We start from the raw sequence: 24962 nt of genomic DNA on the forward strand, positions 1-24962 counted from the left end.
CTACAATGTTACGGCAATCATTTTTAATAATTCCTTGCTCTTTAAAAATCAGTAAATATAATATTAAAACCAAAGCCAAACTACTAGGCTAAAATAATGAGTAAACATATTATGACTTCTTATTTTTAAAAAATACTTAAAATAAAAATGAGTTTACTGTACCTCAGGACTTTTGCGGTTCTGTAAAATCTGTTTGTCTGTATCCTTATTAGCGAAGAACCTAGTGCAACCTCGATTTAAATACTATGACAAAGAAATATTTTATATTATAAATTGATAGAGAAAAATCTCATTTTAATATGTCAACAATCAATATGTATTTCTATTTGACCTTCTAAAGAACATTTAGTTTTAATCCAGTATGAAACTTAGTCAACACCTAATACATAAAAATCTATTTTTTTCCAGTGTTACTAGGATCACAGAAACTAAACTAAATGTCAGTATCTATCCATAAACAGAAAGAGCAGATTAACTGAAGCACTAAAAATGAAAAAACAATATGACAAAGACTTCCCATACTTGATAAAAAGTAATTCTGAAATTAGTCAATATGACATTTTAAGTGCCAATATAATCTATGAACTATATCTTTTCTCCAAAGTAAAACTCATGACAAAGTATTAATTCTAATCTATTTTCAGAGTAAAGAGAATTTTGAAACACATTTTGGTGAACCTTCCCCCAAAAGATTTAAGGAGCCAGAAGAGAGAAACAGCAGGAAAAATAAGAGGTCAAGTTATTTAGCCTCTATCAGAACCTCAGTGAGGACACATTTAAAACACAAATTGATACTAATACTTACAATATTTATCTTAGAGGCTTCTAAATGGTAAATTCACTGGGGACAAGAACTACATTTTTCTATTTTGCTCATACCAACAACCTTGTACCTAAGGCACTTAATAATGTTCATTAAAGGTTGATCTTAATGAACCTGTAATCAAATGAAGTAATTTATGTAATGGTGCTTGGGATAAGTTAAATGATATGAAAATACAATTTACCATCATTTTTATGCCTGTTTATGGCAGCATTTGCAACTTTAGCTTCTAAAACAAAGAATAGAACATCGAATGAAATAGAAGTCAAAACATGTGTAGCTGAAATCTTGCCTTCAGCAATGGCTTCCTTCAAATATCAACTAAAAATCCACCTTGTGCAAGAAACCTTTCCTAGTCTTGAGGCTGCTAGGTGGCATAGTGGACAGGGTGCTGGGCCTGCGGTCAGGAAGATTCATCTTCCTGCATTTCAATCCAGCCTCAGACAAACTTGTGACTCCGGGTAAGTCACTTAACTGTCTGCCTCAGTATCTTCATCTGTAAATGAGGAAATGGCAAACCATGGCAATATCCTTGCCAAGAAAACACCAAATGGAGTCATGAAGAGCTGGACAAGCCTGAAACAACTCAACAACAACAAAGACTCCCTTTACTGTCTATCTACAATTCATCCTGTGTATAATCTAGTTTGTGCGTATCTGTTTTCATGTGGTCTTTCCCACTGGATTATAAGCACCGTGAGAAAAGGGAGTTGTCTCTTCTTGTTTTTTGCATCCCTGGAGCTTAATACAATTCCTGTTTTAATAAATATTTGTTGATTTGACTTGTACTATTATACCTGTTTACATTATAGTCACTTGTTTACATTAGACTAGGTACTCAACTCTGATGTAGCTTTGTTAAGTTTCAATAATTTATTTAGGGCTCAAAGGCTGTCTAAAGACCAAATATTTTCAAGAGGTTCCCTGAGTAGGGGGCTATAGTAAAAGATAACTTTTTGTATTAGTTTGAGAGAGCTATTTTCAACATATATCGGAGTACAGGGAAAAAGAATGGAATGAAATGGATAAATTAAGTAACCTTTTAGTTTCCTCTAAATCTGATCATTATGCCTTCTATATTTTGTTTGGAGTAAATGCCCAGATCATTGACTGTTAACCATTCTCAGATTGTCAACCATCAGTCATTCTCAAATATAAAAATAAAAACACACTACAGCAAAATATAAATAATTTGGGAGATTCTTTTTTCATATTATACATGCCTATTCAATGCTTTAGCTAAGCCACTAAAACAAGGTAATAGAAATAAAACAATATGGCTAGCTATTCTAAAACCTGAATGAAAAAAACAAATCATATCTATAGAGATGAACATTGCATTTTAAAATGTTAATAAATAGCTTTATTCTGTAAGCAATAACAAGTATATTATTTGACTGTATATTAAATTTCCAAGATGAATGTTTCGCTTAAAAAAATTTCTAAATGGAAATTTTTCCTCCCAGTTGTTTCTGTTAGATATTTGCATTATTTTGCCATCATTTTAACTGGCCTATACCATATACTTTCCTCTTTTCCACCTTTGTAGAAATGTGGCAGATGTCTCCTTGATATACTTGCAAAATTATTTAAGAAGTCTGAATGATTCTAATACTTTATTATTTGCTAAAATATCATTTAATTAATTCAAATATTGTCAACCAGGCATTTGTCTCTCTATAATTAATGCTTTATTTGCTAATATAGATGGAGCCTAAGGGACAGAACCACTGCAGTAGCAGTTTTACCCATCTAAAATTGCCTGAGAGAACTTCCAAGTCACTGACAGACTCAATGAATCTGAAACACAACTGAAGAAGGATAGATATAGTTACAAATACTTTTCAATATAGTTTCTGGCTACTGTAAAGAAGTTTCCTAAGAGGCTATGGATGTGATATGAATTGGAGTTGGGAAATGGTAGATATCAGAAGTTAAAGATGATTCCAAAGAAATAAAACAGCAAAAAAGGAAAACAAAGAAATAACACAAGAGCTTGCATAATCATGGGTTTGACTATAAACTACACTTCTAAAATGGTTCTTTAAAAATGCTGACATTTAATTCTGAATTAGACCAATAATTTGCCTCCTTTGTACAGCAAACCATTTTCTCCTCAAATTGGTCAAAGATAAGTTTAAACCAGCCCATTTACATCATTGCATATTCTTAAGTTGTGCAACTTGAACAATGTGATTTTTACTTGTACATATCCCACATCTTTGCCATCATTTTCGCTCCTTGCAAAAAAAATTCAAATAGATTTATTTAGTACACCTGTGATTCTAACAAAGCGAGTAAGAGTTAAGATAGGGAATAGATCTTAGATTTTATTGGTATAAAGAACTTCCAGGTGAGGTAATTTCTTCCACCAATACAAATCAGTACCTTTTCTGCAACTTATAGTCTTAGAGAGCTGCCTAGAACATTAAGTAGTTAAATAATTTCCTAGGATCACACATCCAGTATGGGTAAGGAGAATCTGAACTCAATTCTTTCTGATTTTGAAACCAGCTCTCTATCCATTATACAATGATGCCTCTCAATTTGGTGTTTCTAACAAATTATATTTAAATTGTATATAGTGAGTATTGGACTAGAATGTGTCTGATCTGTAATCCTGAATCCAAATAAAACAAACTATTTACACAGTAAAATTAGATTACATTATTATCAGAAGGATGCTTTATTTTTCTCACCCGAAAATTGTCTGGAGAGCTTAAATGAAGTTTTTCCCTAATATCTTCAGAAGCACCAGCACACAGTCTGTAAAAGATATGATAATTCCTTTCTTCTTTGCCTTGAACACAGATCCTAGATTTCTCTAGAAGGTAGTGTGAAACAAATCCACCAACAACTGCATTCTGAATAAAAAGAGAAAATACTTTTTTTCATTTTTTTGTTCTGTATTAGACAGAACTCATCAAACATTAGCATTTCTACATAGCCAAAAGAGAAGAGAATTCATGAAACCATGAATCTCCATTATGTATCAGTCGCATTTTCAAAAGAATATAACAAATTAAACAAATTTCAAACCTGTTCTGCTTGTCTGCATCTACTTCAGGACCTTTTTCTGTTCTCGTCTTAGCATTTTTTTTAAAAAATGCTACAATGACCCTCTTTTATTTCCTTTTTCAGGGTAGAAAGGGGTATCCTGATCACTAGTTCTCCCCTCCTTCCAAACTCCCCTCAAATTTAATATAAATGCTTTCTTATGAAAATAACATAATAAAGCAAAACACATCCAAATCCACACATTGGCCATGTTCGCAAATACTTTAATCTTCTCTGTAAATCCCTCACCTCTCTGTCAGAGAGTGGGTAACATGTTTCATTATTAGTCCTGAAGTGCAGTGGGCCTTGCATGGACCAGCAATCTTAAGTCAAGAAATTACATTTTTATGGAAATACCATTACACATTAATATATAAGGAAAACACATAATCTTTTCTGACAAATAACTGCTCCCATAATTTTCTGTGCATGAACAAATACTCCACAAAAGACCCATTTCAATGCCTCACTGAGGCAATCAATACAGATGACCTCTGTCAGATTCTACCAAGAGCCTTTGAATAAGATCCTAGCAATAAACTGTCTGCTATCCAAGTCCCAATCTAGCCAAGAACACAGAGGTTCAGCAGCATGATGGCTGCTAAGTGACCAATTCTTTGATCGCAGTAACAGTAACCTAAACAGGAAAAATGTTTAATGATCTTTAGTCAAGTGTGGCTCCTTTCTGCTTCTACAGTGAATGATGATAGGGGGTAGAAAGGCAAGATGTGAAGAGGTAAAGAAACTCTAAAATCTCATCCAAATCAAGTTAACATATAAATAGACATGAAAAAAAGTTGGACTATGCCCAAAGGGCTATAAAATTGTACACACCCTTTGACTCAGCAATACCACTTCTAGGGCTGCATCCCAAAGAGATCATAAAAATGGGAAAAGGACCCACACGTACAAAAATATTTATAGCAGCTCTTTTTGTGGTGGCCAAGAACGGGAAACTAAGGGGATGCCCATCAACTGGGGAATGGCTAAACAAGTTGTGGCATATGAATGTAATGGAATACCACTGTGCTATAAGAAATGATGAACAGGCGGACTTCAGAAAACCTGGAAAGACTTATATGACCTTCACTGAGTGAAGTGCGCAGAACCAGAAGAACAATGTACACAGTAACAGCCACAATGTACATGATGACTGACTTTGATACGCTTAGCTCTTCTCAGCAATGTGAGGACCTAAAACAATTCCAAAAGACTCATGATGGAAAATGCCATCCACATCCATAAAAAAGAAATAAGGAGTCTGAATACAGATCAGACTATTTTCTTTTTTTTCTTTTGTTTTGTTTTGTTTTTCTTCTCATGGTTACTCTCATTCATTCTAATTCTTCTACACACCATGACTAACATGAAAATATGTTTGACAGGAATGCATATGTAGAGACTATATTGGATTGCAGACCGTCTTGGGGAGGGGGAGAAAATTTAAAGTTTATGGAAGTGAATGTTGAAAGCTAAACAGAAAAAAAGGGAAAAAAAGTTGGAAAACATATTTCTAACGAGGCGGCTAGGAAGCATGCTAGACATGAAGTCAAGAAAAGGCTAAGTTCAAATGTGGCCTCAGACATTGATTAGCTGTGTGACGCTGGGCAAGTCACTTCACCTCTGTCTGCCTTAATCTCCTCTTCTGTTAAGTGGGGACAGCAATAACATATACCCGATCGAATTAGACGATAATTGTAAAATGCTTTGCAAACATTAAGGTATTATAGAAATACCAATATTAATAGTACACCAAATTAAATAAAATAGGCCAAAACAGAATTAATAAATTAAATATTCTTGGGCCTATATGCCATGAATATTTTCTTCAAGAAGAGACTATGAAAGCACAGACTTTGGCAAGCAAGAAATATACCCCTCCACACATACACACACACATACACACATACACAAGCACAACTGGCTATACTTGAACAAACAAGAAGGGACTGGCCACTGATGTAGGAGTCATAGTTCTCTGTGTGAAAACCTGACTAGTTACAAACTAAACTAAAACCAAAGCTACAAAGCTACAAACCAAAACTAAATTTAAAAAAAGGATAAAGATGAGACAATACTAAGTGAAATTTAAAAAGCAGAGACTGAAATTCACTGAATTCACATATGACCATCTCATTCCACTCAAAAAGTTTCGATGGGCCCCCCTTACCTTCAGGTAAAAATATGAACTCTTCTCTTTGGTATTTCAAGACCTTCAGCCTCTCTTTCAAGGCTAATTACACATCATTCTCCCTCATACACTCTACAATCCATTCAAATTGGCCTGCCTGCTATCCTATAAAGACAGTCAGTGTCCTTTCTCTTTGCCTTCAAACAGACTAGTGCCCTTAGCCTGAAAGGTGCTCCCTCCTCACTGTCCCATAACCTGTGCCTCTCTTAAAATGCTCAGTTCAAGTGCCAACTCCTTTAAAAGGCCTTTCCTGATTTTCCTAGTTGTTATCCCTTCAAAATCACTGTATGTTTTTTTTAAATGTACTATCTATTTGTAAATATGTTGTAACCTATTAGTAGAATGTAAGCTCCCTCAGAACAGGGAACTTCACTCTTGTATATGTATTCCTATAACCTAGCACAGAGCTTAACAAGGACATGGCTCTTCTTACAAAAATCTATTTCCGTGTACTCGTTCTCTTGACTTATCTCTTCTGATCTTCCCTGTGAATCTGCCATTTTGATCATCCAAGTCATCTAGTCCAATCTCATCATTTTACAGACATGGAAACTAATCTCTACAGATTAAATGACTACCCTTAGATTACAATGACCTCTGCTGTCTCCTTATCCTGTCAAATTTCCAGTATCTTGAAACATTAACCACTCCTTTCTGCATGTTCTCTGGCTCATTTGGCTTTTCCATTACTGCTCTCACTTGGACACCCTTCCGTCAACTCCTCCATTTTAGTCTGTTTTACTGTATCACTATCTATTTCCCATACCCTAACCATACAGTGTACCCATGGCTCTGTTATAGGCCTTCTCATTTCTCCCTTCATACCCTTCTCATTTGGTAACCTCATATGCTCCCCCAAGGACTGAAAAACCATTTCTATATGGCTAACTACCAAATCTATAAACTCAATTCTAATCTTTCTCCTGAGTTTCATTCTCAAATCTCAAGCTGCCCACTGGATTAAAATTTCACTCAAACTCAATATGCCCAAAACAGAATTCATCATTATTTACCTCAAAATCACTCTCTTGTATAAAAATGTTCGTTTCTACTGTAAGCACAGCAGTTCCTTATGTCACAACCTTGAAGATGCCCTCGGCTCTTCCCTCCTCCTCATGTCGCACAGCCTATCAGGTACCAAGCCATAATTATTGATGCTTCCTTAACAACATCTCTCACACTGAAGCTCTTCCTTTCATCCACCTGGCTACCACCTTAATTCAGACTCTTGCCACCTTTCGCCAGAATTATAAGAAAAAGCTTAACTGGTCTCCCTATCTTTAGGTTCCTTTCTCTCTGTGTTCCCCACAACTGCTAAGTAATCTTCCTAGAGCTCATCTGACCATGTCATGCTGCTGCTCACAAATCCTCTGTGGCTCACTATGCACTGATAAAATAACACACTGATAAGATAAAATAAAAATATTTTAGCATGGTATTTTGTGACCTGGCTCAAAACTACCTTTTAAGCCTTATTTCACATTTTTTCTCTCCATACATTCTCCATGCCAGTCAAAGTGATCTATCTGCAGTTTCCTGAACATGGCATCCCATCACTTCTTTCTGTGCCTCTGCACTGGGATGAACTAACCCCTCCTACTTCTGCTTCTTAGAATTTTTATCTTCAATCAAGACTGCATTTATGTGCACCTCTTACGAGATAACATTCCTTTTTTCTCTAACATTGTTAATGATTTCTTCCTCCTCCTCAAGTTACCATGCTTCTTAGCTGACAAATTTTTCTCTTCAACAGAATGTAAATTCTTCAAGGGAAGGAAATTTTCTAGGATTTTGTTTGCACCTAGCATAACAACTTCACTATAACAGGTGCTTAATACCTTCATGTTGAATTAAATTAGTGCCATTAACTGAAGCAGCTAAGGGGAAACAAGTTTTGAGGGAAGAAAATAAGCTCAAGATTTAACATTCTAAAGAATATAACAAAACAGATAATTTAACTGTCTCTAATAATAACAAAATCACTAATGATGCTAATTGCAAAAACAATAATATATGTCACTATGAATTTCCAGCATTATAAAAAATAGAGGATTAGTGCAAGTTGGTGTGTTTTATTTTAATGAGTTTTAATGTTACCTAAAAGACTCTGGCAATATGATAATGTCTACTCTTAAAATGAGCTTTACCATGGGTTTTCTGAAGTTCATAATGAAATTATTTAGGTGTTCTAAAATCTATGTAAAGGCAAAGAAGGTATTCAGTAGGAGTAGTAAAGGCATTCTTACAGCTGTCTCTATATTCCACAAAGACAAGCTAATCTTTGACTGAATTTATCATGAAATGAGGACGAACTCCAAATCTTTTAACATCTTCACATTCATCAGAAACATACACCAATATAATATACCATATCCAAAAATGTCCTCTTACCTTTTCATTGAAATGTATTTCAACAAATTTTCCAAAACGGCTGCTGTTATTGTTACGAACAGTCTTTGCATTCCCAAAAGCTTCTAACAATGGGTTGGCTAGTAAGAAGGATAAAAGTCAAACAATTTCATCAAAAGACTCACTTGGGAGAAAATTAAAAATCACCTAGTACCTTTCACCTGACTTAAAATTACTCATAACCAATAGTGAAAAGAAGTGGTAATAAAAATTATTTCAAGTCTAAAAACTGTGGTATTCCATTTTTAGTGCAATATGGAAGACTTTTAGAAAAAAAATAGGTTACACCAAAAAAAATTAGATTTTTCCATCTCCTGCAAATCAAGAAATGACTTCCACAAAAAATTAAACAAGAAGCTCTAAAACCAATAATTCTACAGTTTCAATACACACAAACCAGTCTTACAATGTTTTGCAAACAATAAAATAAGCTTTTCAGGGCAGGATAAGGGAAAAAATATTTAATTTGGACCTTCTCCCTTTCTTATGTTTTCACTAGCAAAAATAACTTTAAAAACTACCTTCTTTGTGTGACTATTAAAAAGCACCCAATGGAGTTGTGAACTTACCCATTCTAAAGAGCAATCTGGAACTATGCCCAAAAGGTTATAAAACTATACATACCCTTTGACCCAGTAATATCACTCCTAGATCTGTACCCCCAAAGAGATCAAAGAACAAAGAAAAGGACCTATACCTAAAAAAATTTATAGCAGCTCTTTTTGTGGTGACAAAGAATTGGAAACTGAAGTTATGCCCATCAATTGAGGAATCTTTGCACAAGTTGTAGTATGTGATTGTGATGGAATGCTACTGTATTTTAAGAAATGACAAACAGGGTGCTTTCAGAAAAGCCTAGGATGACTTACATCAACTGATGCAAAGTGAAATGAACATATTTCATCCAGTAATCTATTACAATGTTTCACAACTGCTTGTGCTGACACATTTTCCTTGATGCCATTTAGTGCTCATTCCTCTTAGTGTACCTATATTGGAATGGGGCAATAATTGGTCCCTCACCATCTTCGCAAACATTTCCCAGTCATTTTGCCTATAAGTTTGCCTAAATGATGTAATCATTTAACCCTTCTTTAAGAGGTTCTACTTTGAATCCTTTCAGTCTTCAGTTTGTCTTCCTTATTGTGCCCCCTAAAATCATTCTCTTTTTATTCATCAACTTTCAAAGATCCCAAAATAGTAATTTAGTAAATTAAAAAAATTCGCAATTAAAATGAAAAATATTATGGTTAATACTCCTGAAAATGCCCTCACTGTAAACACAACTTGTGCAAATTCCTTAAAGGTATATTTCAAAAGTGCCTAAGCTTTTTATATTAATTTATTCATTTAAATTAATTTAAATTATTATTTAATTTATATTAACAATACTAAATACTAACAGTCCACTAGAATGTAAGAAGGAGCTCTATATAGTGGATAGGACAACTGGACATGGAGTAAGGAAATCCTTGGTTCAAATCCTGCCTAAGACATTTACTAACTGTGACACTGGACAACTCACTTAACCTCTGTGTCTCATTCTCATCTATAAAATGAGGGGGCTAGACTCAAAAACCTTCTAAGGTCCCTTCCATTCCTAACTATGATGCTATGAAAAAAAGACAACTAAAGAATCTGAGAAAACTATTTTTGTTGAATTCAACTTTATTTACCAGAGATTTAATTTAACACTGACAAATTACAATCTTGTGAAGACTGAATTCTTTTGTCAAATATTAAAAATAAACATTCTCTGTTACTATCCTTTAGGTATCAGACACAAAAGCACCTTCCTTAGGACAATAAGGCACTTGAACTGTATTCACACTTGTGTAGCCCCATTCCACATGTAAATAGGCCACGAAAGTATCTATGGTTAAAACAAAAACTGTCTTTAAACCATTTTCCTCTATTCAAGTACTTGGATAGGGACTTGGTTCGGCACTATGACGTCAAACCCCAGAATCTAAGAAACAGAGAAAGACTGTTAAAGTTGAACATAAGTTGTTCAGTAATTAACAGACATTTTTATTTCCCTGACTCTTTTTGCAGAAGTCATATCACAGGCAACAATGTCTCCAAATAATGAGTGAACCAAAAGCTTCCCACTGGTATCTATTATAGTTCTTTTTGTTTTTAAGAAATCTTATGTCATTTATAAAAATATATGAACTTAATAATTTCTTGTGTCTTTTTTTTCAGGACCACATATGATACTGTCTTGATAACACATAGCTGTTTTTTGGTTTTTCCCTGGGTACTGCAATTCAGGTTTGCTATTTTGTTTTACTTTTTGCTTCTAGAAAACTTTACTGAACTGAAGACATAAGAGAGCCAGGAATTCTTTGTCCAGAAATTGACAAATATAGCTTCAATCTATGATCTATTAGCAAGCAGTTACTGTTCCAGGAGAAAAAGATGAGAAGAGTGTTAAAAATTCTTCCTGGTAGAGGTGACTCCGGCAACGAGTGAGTCTTTATTCCATTTTGGCTTTATTTTTGCATAGTCTTACTATTCTAGTTATGTTAACAGACTCAGGCATAGAAATACTTATTGTTTTTATGTGTATATATATATACATATATATATATATAATATTTAATTAACAAGGAAACTGGCCACTTTTAACCTAAGACATCCATTTTAAGGACAAAGATAAACAAAAAACTAATTAGGAGGAAAAAGTTGTGAAACTCCACTGATTTGGGGCAGTTTAAAGAGAATTTTTTTAAAGTTTAAGGAAAGAAAGTTTAGAATGTAATAAAAATAATCAAAATATTTACAAAGTGCTTTAAAGTTTTCAAAGTAATTTACAAATGTCTCGTTTGATTCTCACAAAAATGCTACAAGGCAAGTGCTACTATTATTCCCATTTCATAGCTGACGAAGCTGAGACAGGCTTTTGCCTGTGAAGTGATGTACAGGTCACAAGCTAGTGTCTGAGGTCACATCGCACACAGAACTCAGGTCTTTCTGACTTCCAGTTCATCACTCTATCTACTGAATCACCTATTTCATCACTGCCCACAGTGATTACTCTGCCCAGAAGCAATCCCTATTGAGAAGGAGTCGACCATCCCTCCCAACTACCACCTGCATGGCAAACAAGCCAGCTTAGTTGAAATATCAAAGCACCCTGAGAGACAGGACGTGCCAAACAAGCCAAACTACTTCCGTCAATTTCATCGCCGCCTCCCTCCTCTCAGAAACTGATGAAGGCACCCCAGGACTCTGAGTCCAAACAGAAGTGCTCTCCAGACCACTGTCCCTACTTTCAGGTCAGGTCTCAAAGCCATCATGCAGGGAAACAAAGCCTGATTAGGACCTAACAGTTGATCCTCCAGTTGCTGCAGACCTGCCTCTTGAGCGGCTACCGTTACTGAAGACCCAGAAAAGGAGGTTTTACCATCAAAAGTCCTTGGCACTGTCCAATAGTTCATCAGAAATGAATATAATCTCATCAGTAGAAATAGCATTAAGGAAGATAAGACACATTACTGTTTGCATTGCTGTTGTACACGAAGGATCATAGGATTTTTTTATTTGATTTGAAGCTGACCCCTCTTAGGTGTCCTAACCCATTAGAAACTGAACTCTTTAAGAGCAGGGATTATCTTGTTTTTCTATTGTAGTTCCTGAATAGGGTTTTGCACATAGTAAAAACTTAATAAATGCTTTTTCATTCATTCATTAATTCACCTGGCTTATCACCTGGTTGTTTAAGTCATAAGATAATTAATTTTGGCTACAGTAGTTCCCAAATATCAGGGATAGTGATTTGCTTGCATGAAAGAAGCTCACACTGATGAGATTAAAGATTCCTAAAATACTGAAGCATTTTATTTCTTAGAAACCTTGTCCGATCAATACAAAATTCAAAGGGTACCTGATGCTGTATTAAAAACAGAATTATAAAAGAAAACAAACCAGAGACATGTCTGAGTCTCTTTAAGAAAACAGTCCAAAAATCAAATGCACAAAATGTTATATTTTGAAATAAATATGTGCTAGGTACACAGTAGGTATTTAATAAATGCTAGCTATGTAATAAATGTCATGAGAGGAAATTTAATATGTTCCAGTTAGTCAATCTGGACGGAGATAAGCACTTGACATGACTTATAGGAGGGAATAGTGAGTTAGGCTTTAGAGAGGAGGGAAGACAGCCTAAGGATGAAAAATGTTCATCTTTCTAGCTAATAATCTATTTTGGTTAAAAAAAGTAATTGCAATAGTCTCACCAAGAAATATACCTACACCAACTTAATAGTTTTACGACTATTATCAACATGTTGCCAAGAAAGAATTTAAACCATTTATCTTTGTTACTTAATGAAGGACATAAAGGCAGCCAATATGGAGCCTAGAATAACTTAACTTATGCGTTATCAGTCTTAAAACTCTGGTTATGTATAAAAAAATAACAAAATGACCAAATGTTTCACACTTTGATTATAACTTCAGTGAAAAACTAGCAAGAACAGTCATTCTCCCCATTAAAATAAAATAAAAAGATCTTCCATAATTCTTACACTAAATAGCAAGAGGTAAAGATTCCATTTAAGTTATTTTTAGTAAATGTCAAATGATAAAAACTGGATTTAGTTTTTTTTTTAAAGTACCTTCCACAATTCTATCATCAATATCTTGGCCTGTACCATAGGATTCCGTGAGATATCTGTTTAAAAAAAATAATAAAACATAATAGCATTTAGACAACAATAAAATGTTATATTCATAATTATAGCAATATTATTAATGCATTTAAAATGAAAACTTAAAATGAAAATGATAAAAGAATGATAAATGACAGTGAATTCGAAGATTATGAATTTTGTTTTGGCCATGTTAAATTTGATAACTTCTACTAAAAATAGGTAGAAGTACAATATAATCTCTGAGATACTACAGTGCAGTGAGAAGAGTGCTGGCTCTGAAGTCATATAACATTGGTTCAAATGCCACTTCTGATCATTTCTGACTGTGTGATCTTAGACAAGTTACTTAACTTCCCTGGGCCTCAGTTTCCTCATCTATAAAATGGGGGGAGGAGGTTAGACCAGATGGCTTCTAAAATTCCTTCAAATTCTAAACACACAGTATTATGATAATACATTCTATATGACTCTCCTAGTCCTCCTCCTACCTCTCAATACCTCCTTCTTTGTCTGCATCAGAATCCAAAGCTAGACTGGCATACTAGAGTCAGGCAATACGGTAAATATGACCCAAGAATATCTCAACACATAAGCAAAAATCTGCTACACAAAAAGCACACTGCCACCATGAAATATTAAATGTCTAGGAAGGCAAGTTGATTGAGATAAACAGAAAATTTGTCAACATTCCCTTATGACTACTTATACTAGGGACCACATATTCACCCCTTCCCAACAGACATGGTGCCTCAAGCCAAAGGAGGATCAGTCTTGGATGGTCTTGGGGGGGGGGGGGGTGATGAGGCAATCAGGGTTAAATAAGGTCACATAGCTAGTAAGTGTCATGTGTCTGAGGCCAGATTTGAACTTAGGGCATCCTGACTTCAAAGCCAATGTTCTATCCACTTCACCATCTAACTGCCCCTTGGATCCGCTTGTACCTATACTTTCCTCCTGGTGTCAATATGTACTGCTTCATCTACGTCACAACATTTTGGCAGCAGCCCACAGGGGTCATATTCTAGGGCTTATACAGTTACACAAAAATTTTGCTGGATCTTTGTACAAAACAGTGCAGGTCAGCATTTCCAGTTATGGTAAGTTCATGTCCATGCCAAGGACTCTGTTGCAACAACTGCCAATTCATCCCACAGCATCACCTATCTTGGATGGTAGCAAAGCAACATACTACCACAAACCCATCCTTGTTCAAGAAACTGGATGCCATTCTGGTGGTTAATAGGGACCATGACTAGGACAATTTACATCCCCTGTACAGAATCACCCACTACAGCAAAGGCCATTTGACTTTTCATGGAGGCAGTTTTTCAATTTCACAGCCTTTCCCCTCACATCATTTATCAGAGGAATCTCCAGTGGAATCTCACCTTCTAGGGAACAGTCAATGGTTATCTGGAAGGTATCCAGACTGTTTCATGGTACACCATACAAACAGTGGAATACCATACTAAAAGGAGGACATCAGAGAATAAGGCAAGAACTCTGAGTATCCTCCCAGAACCTTGGCATCTTTTAGCAAAATGGCAGAAAAAAGGTTTGGCTACTTTTCCAGAAGTCATGTAGCAGATTCTATGGCCTACTTCTATGGTATGATTTCTTTATTCCCTATCCACTTCAAGTATTGCCACACTTTGTTAAATTAGCTTCACTTGAACCATGAACAAGCCTCTGAAATGGACCTCCATGAATAACCATGGACAGACTTGAAGAATACATGGTTCAAGATATCCTCAATTGAATTTCAGTACCTAGAGGACTGGAAAGGCACAGATTCAACAAAGGAGAGTCTACTGTACCATATACAACAAACATGCTACAAAATCGTTAACCACCAAGTCATAGCATCATATTGGGAAGGTATCCTGGGAGAAAGCACTGTTAACTTAGTCAATAAGTTTAACCACCAAAGCTAAGTCAGGTGTTGGCGTGCATTTCTGATTCATCAGTATATGACAGCCATATAGAACACACAATAGAAGGAAGACAGAATAAGTTAGTTCATCAATATTCCCTGTAGGATGCCCTGACCTAACTTCCCTAGGTTTCTATACCTACATCTAGCTACTTCACTCATCTCAGCCCTTAGATAATGGAGCTCTAGAAAAACACATAACTACAACCCAGTCTGGTCCTTGGCTTCTGTTCATTTAATTACTGACTCAAACATGGATCACCTCTATCCAGAATATTCTCTTCTCACTTTCTCTAATGGTAACTCTAATCATCAGAAAGTTTCAGGCCCTGAGATGGGCAGAGAACAATTTCCTTCACTGAGTCAAAGAATCTCAGAGTTGGCAGAGACCTTGGAGCCAACTAGCCCAACCTGTACCTAAACAAGAATTCCTTTTACAAGAGGGCCCTCAAGAGGCTACCAGTTCTTCATTTGAAGAGAACTATTTGGGGGGCAGGGGAAGGCAGGGCAATTGGGGTTGACTTGCCCAAGGTCACACAGCTAGTAAGTGTGTAAAGTGTCTGAGGCCAAATTTGAACTCAGGTCCTCCTGACTCCAGGGCCAGTGTTCCACTCATTGCGCCAGCTAGCCGCCTCAGAAGAGAACTACTTTTGGAGAACCAACTACCTCCTTAAACAGCCCAGAAATAATAGCTCTAACTCTTAAGAAGTTTTTCCTGCCATCAAGCCAAACCTGCCTCTTTATAATTTCCACACCAGGTTCCCATTTCTTCTCTACTGCTCCATATACATTTTGTGCTTTCCCAATTTTGTGCCTTTGCTTATGCTGTTTCATATCTACAATGTCTGCTACAATTTCGGCCAGTTGAAATCATACCCATCTTTTAGGGCTAGCTAAAAAAAAAAAGAGGAACAAGTCTGATCCCTCTTCCACCTAATAGTCCTTCAAGTACTTGAAGAAAACAATCAACTCTATGTCCCAAATTCTACCACTCCTTCCACTTCTTCCAAGTCTTCTCTCTTCAAACAATCAATGGCATGATCCTAAAGTCCTTCATCATTCTAGTTGCCTTTTCATGGATGTTCTCAAACTTATAAATGTCCTTCCTAAAATATGGTGTTCTAAGTAAACACAACTGCTTCAGATATTTGACCAACACAGGATCTATCATCACCTACACTTCTCAATAAAGCCTTAAAGTACATTAGTTTTCAGTACTTTTACAGTTTTAGCTTTTTTAGTACACTGGCTGCCACATCAAACTTTTGACTAATGGTCTACTAAAGATCCCAGATCGTTTTGAGAAGAAGTACTACCTAACCTAGCCTCTTCTATTTTATACTTGTAAAGCTGTGGGTTTTTTTTAAACCAATGTCAAAATTAGATTCAAGCCAGTGTACTAGACTGTTGAGATCTTTTTAGATACCAATTTTCTGTCATCTATATGTCTTCTAGCTGTCATCTATGAATCTGATAAACAATAAATCTATGCCTTTTCCCAAATAATTTATAAAATTTTCCAAATAGTTTCTAAAAATGTGAAACAACCCAAGGGCAAGGACAAATTCCTGGAGCACACCATTAAAATCTTGTTGATTCTATCTTCACAATATTTGTCAAATCCACTTCTTCTCTATTCCTACTACCACTATTTTACATAGTGCTGCAATAAGTCTCCTGATATTACCACTTCTACCCTTTTCTCTCTCCTCAGTACCACTGCCAAATTAATCTTCTCTGTACATAAATATGACCATGCTCAACCAATTCAACAGCTCTCTACAATCTAGTAAATAAAGTTCAAACTCCATAGTCTCATATTTAAAATTTCACAGTCTGGCACCATGTCACTTTTCCAGCCTTATCTCATGTTATTTCCTCTATGTCCCAGCCTAACTGGACTGCTCCATATACATTTTGTACTTTCCCAGTTTTGTGCCTTTCCTCATGCTGTTTCATACATCTAGAATGTCCCTTCTAATTTTAGCCAGGTGAAACCATATTCATCTTTTAGGGCTAGCTAGAAGACTACCAATAATTATAATCTATATAATATTACACCTAAGAAGCAGTCATCCAGACTCTGCTTTAAGATCTCCAAGGAGGAATACACATATTCCTTACATTTTTCGAAGCAACCCATTCTATTTTTGTATAACTCTAATTGCTTTAAAATAATTTTGTCTTAACATCACACCTCAAAGGGTCTCTTTGCAACCTCCTCCCCATGCCCTAAGCTAGGTTCTGCCCTCTGGAACCAAACTGAACAAGCCTAATCCTTCTTCTATATGGTAATCCTTCAAATATTTGAAAATAGCTCTCATGTCTCTCTGAATCATCCCGATGCAAAACAAGCCCAATTCCTTCAACGGACTTTCATTTCATATGGTCTCCAAGTCTTTTATCAACTTGGTACCTCTCCTCTGGACATTTCACCATTTTTAATAGTGCAATAATATTCCATTACATTTGTATACCATAAACTGTGGGTGGGTTATCCCTTTAGTTTCCAGTTTAGGCCCCCTATGAAAAAAGCTACTATATTTTTATACACACTGGTCTTTTTCTTCTTTCTTTGGCCTTTTTAGGATATGTGCTTGGTTATAGTATCAGTGGATCAAAGGGTAGGCACAGTTTAGTGACTTTGGGGACATAATATGAAATTGTTTTCTGGAAATAATGACCAACTGACAGCTCCATCAACAGTGCTGTTAGTGTGTGCCTATTTTCCCATAGTCTCTCCAATGTTTGTAATTTTCCTCTTTTCTTCATCTTTTCCAATCTTATGGCTCTTCTACAGGAAATCTTGCCCAACCCCATTTAATTCTAGTATCTTCTCTCTTTTAGTTGTTTCTTATTTATCCTGTATATAAGTTGTTTATACATATTTAATTGCTTTTTGTCCCCCATTAGACTGTGAGTTCCTTGAAGGCAGGGGCTATTTTGCCTCTTTTTTTATTCCTAGCATTTTAACAGTGTCTGGCACATAGCAGGCGCTTACTAAATGTTTACTGAGTGACTGACTGAATTTAGAGCTACTTTAAATTGCATTTGTTCTATTATGATCTTTAACTTTTTTATATGGTTGGTGGTAGCTTAGATTTCTTCCTCTGAAAAAATTCCTGTTCTCATCCTTTGACAATTTATTTATTGGGCAATGATTCAGTCATAAATTTGGATCAGGTCCCCATATAGCTTGGAAATGAGGCCTTTATCAAAGAAACCTGACACTAAGATTTTTTTTCCCATTTACCTTCTTCTAATTTTATCTATACTGGTTTTATTTATACAAAAACTCAGTAATTTTATGTGATCAAAATTTTCCATCTTATCATCTGTGATTCCCTTCTATTACCTGTTTGGTCATGAACTATTCTCCTACTTATCACTTAGAGACTATGAGTATTAGTTATGGTGACATCTATTAAAAACATTTTAAATATTTAAATTATATACTCAAAATTGTACATTATATCTTCCTCTCCATCTTGTTTGTTCAATCAGAAGAATAATGTCCTTCAAAGTAGTTGTGTGTACATATAAAATATAAAGTAATCTGAAGGCTAAAATAAAATTAACCTTTTGTTAGTAAGTACTTTTAACTACAGTCCTATACCAAAGTTTCATGGTTCCACATAGGTGACACACTACATTGTCTAAGGCTATCCAGTGCAACACAAAGTTCAGGTTAAAAAGGCTTTGAGTTCAGGCCTGACTACAAACAATGTGTCTTTTAGCTGCGGCCTGGCCTACATTCACAGTTTCATCATCAAAGTTTGGCTACTAGGTAATAAAATCTTAGACAGAAGAATTCTTGAAAATTGACTGAAGAAACTGATTGGCCAGGTCCTTCCTTGACTGTAGTATTAGTAGTCTAGCTGCCCCCTTTAAACACACAAACATGGAGCAAACTCATTTGTAAGTCTGAATGCAGCTTCCTTTTCCTCTCCCCCAAAACCAGCTAAAAGAATTCTATTTTGAGAAATACAGATGTCTGTACTCATGTAAAATACAAATACTCAAAAATTTTTGAATATCAATGTGTTAAAATGTGCCATCATATAGCTAAGAAAGATCACATCATTAAAAAGAGCACATTAAGAAACAAGATTTGAAATGGAAAACAAAAATTACACACCTAGAGGCTGTTCTCATCTTTATTATTACGTTATGACTCTAAAATAAGTACTGTTTAAAATTACAACTCTTTCAGAAATAACACTGAAGTTTATTGCTAGGACCTAAAATATGTATAGTTACTTGTCTAAATCAGGGGACTGCCACTAGAAACTACTAAGTGTTGAACTGGGTACCCTGCCTGAGAGTACTTGGACCTTAAGTGTAAATATTAACAACTCAGCAGAGGAAAAAGTTTCTTGATACTTTGCTCTCCAAGTTCCTTTCAAACAGAAAACTTGTAGCAAGGAGGAACTGAGTTTTCTACACAGTAAAAAGGAAGCTGAGGATGAAACAATAACAATCTGCCATTACAAAACTCTTTAAAAACAATTATATAGTCACTTCCCAGTATATAATGAAAAGCAGAAGCCTAAAAATATTATTTTTAAATTTTTATGAGCATTGTTTTAAATTCAATTTGATTCAAGTATTTATTAAGTATCTGTTAGCAAACAATGTGCTAGGAGAATGTGTGATATAAAAATGACACATATGCTATGTCTCCTGTCTTCACATAGCTTAAAGTTTAAAAAGTAATACAGCATAATTTCTTCTTTGTCCTAATATTCACCTCAATCATTTTATATTTGCAAAACCATGCTGCTTTATTACAAAAAGAACAGTTTCTCATTTCCAAGGATTGAAGGCAGTTAAGTGACACAGTGGATAAGCAGCAGAGACATGAAGACCCATGTTCAAGTCTAATCTAAGCCATTCTACTAGCTGTGTGACCCTGGGCAAATCATTTAACCTACCTCAGTTTCCCCAAGTGTAAAATGTAAGGATCAAATGAAACAATATTTATAAAGCACGTAGTACTACAGTACCTAGCACATAGCAGGAGCTACATAAATGCTTCCTAATAGTAGTAGCAGTAGCAGTACTAGTAACAGCAGCAGCAGCAACAGTAGTTGTAGTAGTATTACAAATATTAAGATAGTTATAAAACATAAAGTAAATAGCTGACATTCAACCTAGTACTTTTAAGGTTCACAAAGTACTTTGCCTGGGATTTCATAAGATCCTCAAAAGAGCTCCCCCTCATTACTATTTCCATTTTAGAGATGAGAAAATGGCAGCTTGGACAAGTTAAGTAACTTGCCTATGGTCATAAAGCTACTAAGTATCTAAGGTAGATTAAAAACCAGTTATTCTGTAATTCCAGACACTATTCTCCAGTGCCAGCTGTAAACTAATTTATAGGAGTCAAGTGCATGTTCATTATTCCTAAAGCTAGCACAAATTATTTAATTTTAAGAAATACAGATTAAGAGTTATCTAGAGCATGGGGAGAACAACAAAAAGGTATATATAATGTGTGGGGGAGTGTGGGAGGGAGACAGGCATGGAGGAAGAAGGAAAGAAGAAGCATGAGAAGAGAGGAAGAGAGAAAGGGGGGAGATAGGAGTAGGAATGGGAAGAGGGAGAGAGAAAGAAGGAGGGAGGGACAAGAAGGAGAGAGAGGAGAGAGTCAAAAATAAATAGTCACCAGAATCATTCTGGTAAGAAAGGTTTTTGTTGTTGTTCAAATACTACAATAAACACTTATAAATCCAATCCAAACTATGTTAAAAAAACACAGAGGTCTAACAACAATTGTTAGTTAAAGTTTCCAGCCATATACTCACCTAAGAACAAATTTAGTATTTTCAGTTTTGCCAGCACCTGATTCTCCAGACACAATGATCGACTGACTCATTTTGAGCACCTTCATGTCTCGAAAAGCTTTGTCAGCTAAGATCAAAATAACATGATAAATAACGGGTATCCAAAACTATGTTCACCAAATTTATCTTCTGTATGACACTCTACTTAAAATAAAAGTGCATTTATTCTAGAGAAGTTATATTTTGACGAAACAAGAGACAACACATAGGATAAAAAATAATGAAATTTATAAATGCATTTTATTATTTAAAATGCCCCCTTACTTTCACAGCTTAGTAAACATGAAATACAAACAACTGTACCATTATTTGTGTGCTACAATATCTCTATTGTGAGCTGCACCATGGATTTCCAACATTAAAATTAAGCCCCACAGAAAATGCAAATACATAGTAAAGAATGTTCAGTACACATAGTTAATGAAGTTTCCAAATAAAAAGGGGAGTAGAAATGAATTTTTAATTTCAAAACTCTGTAATATAAAAGGGTATTTAGGAAATTGTGATAAAATTGAAACCAAACTGTGGGATTGTTCTTTTTTAACTTTATTAGAAATTCAGTTTAAATATTCGGAAAAGTTAGAGTTTGAGAATTCTGCATTCTAGAAAGTAAAAAAAAAACAACACTCTCCATTCTTCCTTAAATTTATTACTATTATGTGTTCTTCACATAGTTCTCCCTAATCCAACATTAAAGCTTGCAAATTATCTAAATTTTAAGCCTATGTCAAAAGAAGTAACTGTAGATTTAACTGCACATTTTGTTAAACAAATTCTAAATTACAGTAATACTAGGTTCAAAGTAGATTGCTGGAAATCTCAGTTTTACAAGTAGGAATGTATTTATCTTGTGTCAATCATAACCAACCAAACATCTTCCCAAAATAGGAAAGGCATTTCAGTACACACTTCAAACTCTAAAACAAGAGGCTGACTTGAAAAAGTATTCCCATTCAAAGTGCGTACCAGCTGATCAGTTGTGCCTACTCAACAACTTAGTCAACAAGGAAATTCTGCATTCATTTGTAGAAAAGTTCTAAACATAGGTTATTGGTGGCATAAAGACTTTTTTAAAAGAACATCTGGGGGAAGACGTGTAAAATGGCAATCAAACTTTGCAAAGTCTCTACAATAGGTAAAAATTTTTCACTTCTCCACAAGGTCCAAGACCTCACTTGCAAGTAAACCAATACTTTTAAAGTAGAGAAGCCCTCATGCTATAACATTAGACTATGAATGCCTTTTAACACTTTAATTAAATGTTCAATAAATGCTAGCACTATATTCTCCTGTCAAGTTTACAAAGAAAACAAAGACAAGCTGAAATATGAAGGCTGTTTGGAACACCAGAACCTGGTTAAGGCTCTGCTGATAACACCTAACAGCTCTCAGAATTGCTTATGTCTGAAATTGTGAAAAGTAAAACTGCAGCCTTGCATATGCAGTCATTAGTCAAATCACGAGAGGTACATGGGGAGAAGTCACCCATGTGGTTATTCACTGACTAAAGTTGTAATGCCATCTGTGTAATAACATTACTTAAAGAGGGAAAAACAGGAATTCTAATTCTCTTTTACATAAAGAATACATTACACATGTCACTTTCAATCTTCTCTACAAAGCCTCTTTGCAAAAAAAATAGTATATATTACGATCTCACAGTTCAAAAACTCCATAACATCATATTCAATGGTTGAAAGACAGCCTGGCCAATGAAAGCAAAATCTCCTTAGGAGTCCAGATTTAACATGCCCAGGACATTATGAAGGAAGATGTTTACCAACTGTGTCTAATATATGTTGAACCCAAAAAGGCATTGGAGATCAAACCCTCACAATCAATTTTCAACTTAGAAGAAAGTATCTAAGAAAACATGGGAATATTTCAAAATTAATGTCAATGATGGAAGAACACACATAGTTATAATTACAGAGCAAAGGTGTGGCTATGCCACATGAGAAATTCTGCAAAAAGTTTTCCAAAATGAAGCACATTTCTCTAGTAATGGCTTTTTCTAAGTTACATATCTGCACTCTAAAACTTCTGACAGGGTAAAAGGAAAAAGAATTTGAATATATTTCTATAATAGTAAGAAAGAAAAAAATTCAGAATTCCAGGTTCACGAAAAAATAACAAATAATTCTCACAATTAAGATTACATACCAACTGCAAAGACATGAGGTGGCAATACTCCAAGAGATTTTCCTTGATACTGTTTAATTGTTTCTGAAGAATATATTTTAGGTATGTCAAAGTAAGGGTTCACTGCAATCAGGATGTTGGCCACATATGTCTGAAATTTTTAAAAACAATACATCTATTAATGCAACAAATTTTTATCTAAATCTGAGTTGCTTTTAAGGATTCTCTTATCTCCATTTTTAATGACATCAGAAACCTGCAGAATGAAATCAAAACTACAATAAAAACCATTAGATCACAATGACATCAATTTAGGGCTATTTTAAATAGTTATCCACTATTTGCCAAAACACATCCATATGCTAAACATTAAAAATCAACAGTTACCTCTAAATTTACAACAATTTTAGCAGGTAATTTAAAAATCTAAAAAGAGCTTTTCTGTGAAAAGTTTTTTTTGTTTGTTTTTGAAGATGCAGGTATTTATCCTTTTTCAGTTGTAATATGCTAATATAAAAATGTCTGGTAGATTCCATTTAAATCCTAATTTAAGGTTATACTATATACATGTAGGAAGACAAAATGAAATATCACCTCCAGAAGCATCCTGAGGATGAAATAATGCTTCCAGACATGAGTAGCATTACCCAAAGGAGTAATGCATCTAGATATTTGAGCAAACAGCATGACCATGGAGCCCAGAAAATCATAGGGCTCCCAAAGTATGTACTCACAGGAAATCCAAAGGTAGCTCCCCTACATTTGTAATTCTTTTCTTATCCATTTGAGAAATTACCTAAACACTACTGAGATCACAAAGGAAGAATGACAGTTTACAGGGTTCTGCACTAGTGCTATCAAGTCATGCTTCAATTTGGGTCAATTTGACAATGATCAGAGATTCTGTAGTTTGGAGCAAACTTAAATGCTTTTGTAGTTTTAAAAATGTTTTAAATACAAATATAAGATACTTAATATAACTCTAGTACTTATACAGGAGATACTAAAAATATAAATATATAATTAAGCAATACATACAGCAATGAACATGGCAAGCTAATCACTACAAGACTGCCAACCACCAAAACCCTCTAGAACACCAATGTTCTTCACCCTCTAGACCAAGGCTAAGGAACGTGCGGCCTAGAAGCCTTATGTGACCTTCTAGGTCCTTGGGTGCAGTCTTTTTACTGAGTCCAAGTTTCACAGAACAAATACTTTTATTGAGGAAATTTGTTCTATGAAGTTTGGATTCAGTCAAAGGGCTGCACTTGAGGACCCAGGGGGCCATGTGCAGCCTTGAGGCCACAGGTTTCCCACCCCTGCTGCAGAGAGTCACTGATCTCTACAGGAATTTGTTGTAACTTCAAGACTTCTCCATCATCAAATTCTAAGGCTTATTTTTGACTCTGCTGTAGTCATATATCCCTAAGTTTCTACTTGGTGCTATTACTGCCACTCACTAAAAAGTATACTTTCATGTTTAATGTGCAAACTTAAGCACTATTTTAATATTTATAATTAATCGGTGACTTTAAGAAGCAGAGACCTAAGAGAGTAGGGCAGGTGAGGAAATCTTTCCCCTATGATTGGAAGAAAGGATAGTTACAGGGAAGGAGAAATCAATAACACTAGTAAACATGGGAGGGGAGTGCATACACGGTCACACATATAACTGTAAGTGTATTTTTCTTTTGCTTCTAGTCAAGAAAGAGTGAAGTTTGGTAATCCTTAGCAGTTAATCAGACATATGGGAAAGAATGCCAAAGGCAGTTCCTAGAAATAGGAGGAGAAAAAGCATTGATAAGAGTGTTTTCCCAAAGGAGTAAAAGAAAGTTTCAAAGGTTTTTCTAAATCTAGTAAAATTGCATAAAGCCTCGGGGAGCGTCCAGTTCCAGGA

At 35.1% G+C, this 24962-nt stretch overlaps 1 protein-coding gene across 1 annotated transcript in view; it reads right to left on the reverse strand.

Annotated features, from left to right (window-relative positions):
• Positions 1-24962, reverse strand: part of MYO6 (myosin VI) — a 232000-nt gene that overhangs the window by 89536 nt on the left and 117502 nt on the right. Inside the window, exons 6-11 of the mRNA XM_036767011.1 lie at positions 23084-23213; positions 20882-20987; positions 13106-13161; positions 8463-8560; positions 3523-3687; positions 163-243 (exon numbers count right to left, since the gene is read on the reverse strand). Coding sequence (XP_036622906.1) covers positions 163-243; positions 3523-3687; positions 8463-8560; positions 13106-13161; positions 20882-20987; positions 23084-23213 — 636 coding nt within the window. The remainder of the gene's footprint in view (positions 1-162; positions 244-3522; positions 3688-8462; positions 8561-13105; positions 13162-20881; positions 20988-23083; positions 23214-24962) is intronic.

Source organism: Trichosurus vulpecula, chromosome 7 (assembly GCF_011100635.1).
Source record: "Trichosurus vulpecula isolate mTriVul1 chromosome 7, mTriVul1.pri, whole genome shotgun sequence".
Classification (NCBI taxonomy): Eukaryota; Metazoa; Chordata; class Mammalia; order Diprotodontia; family Phalangeridae; genus Trichosurus; species Trichosurus vulpecula.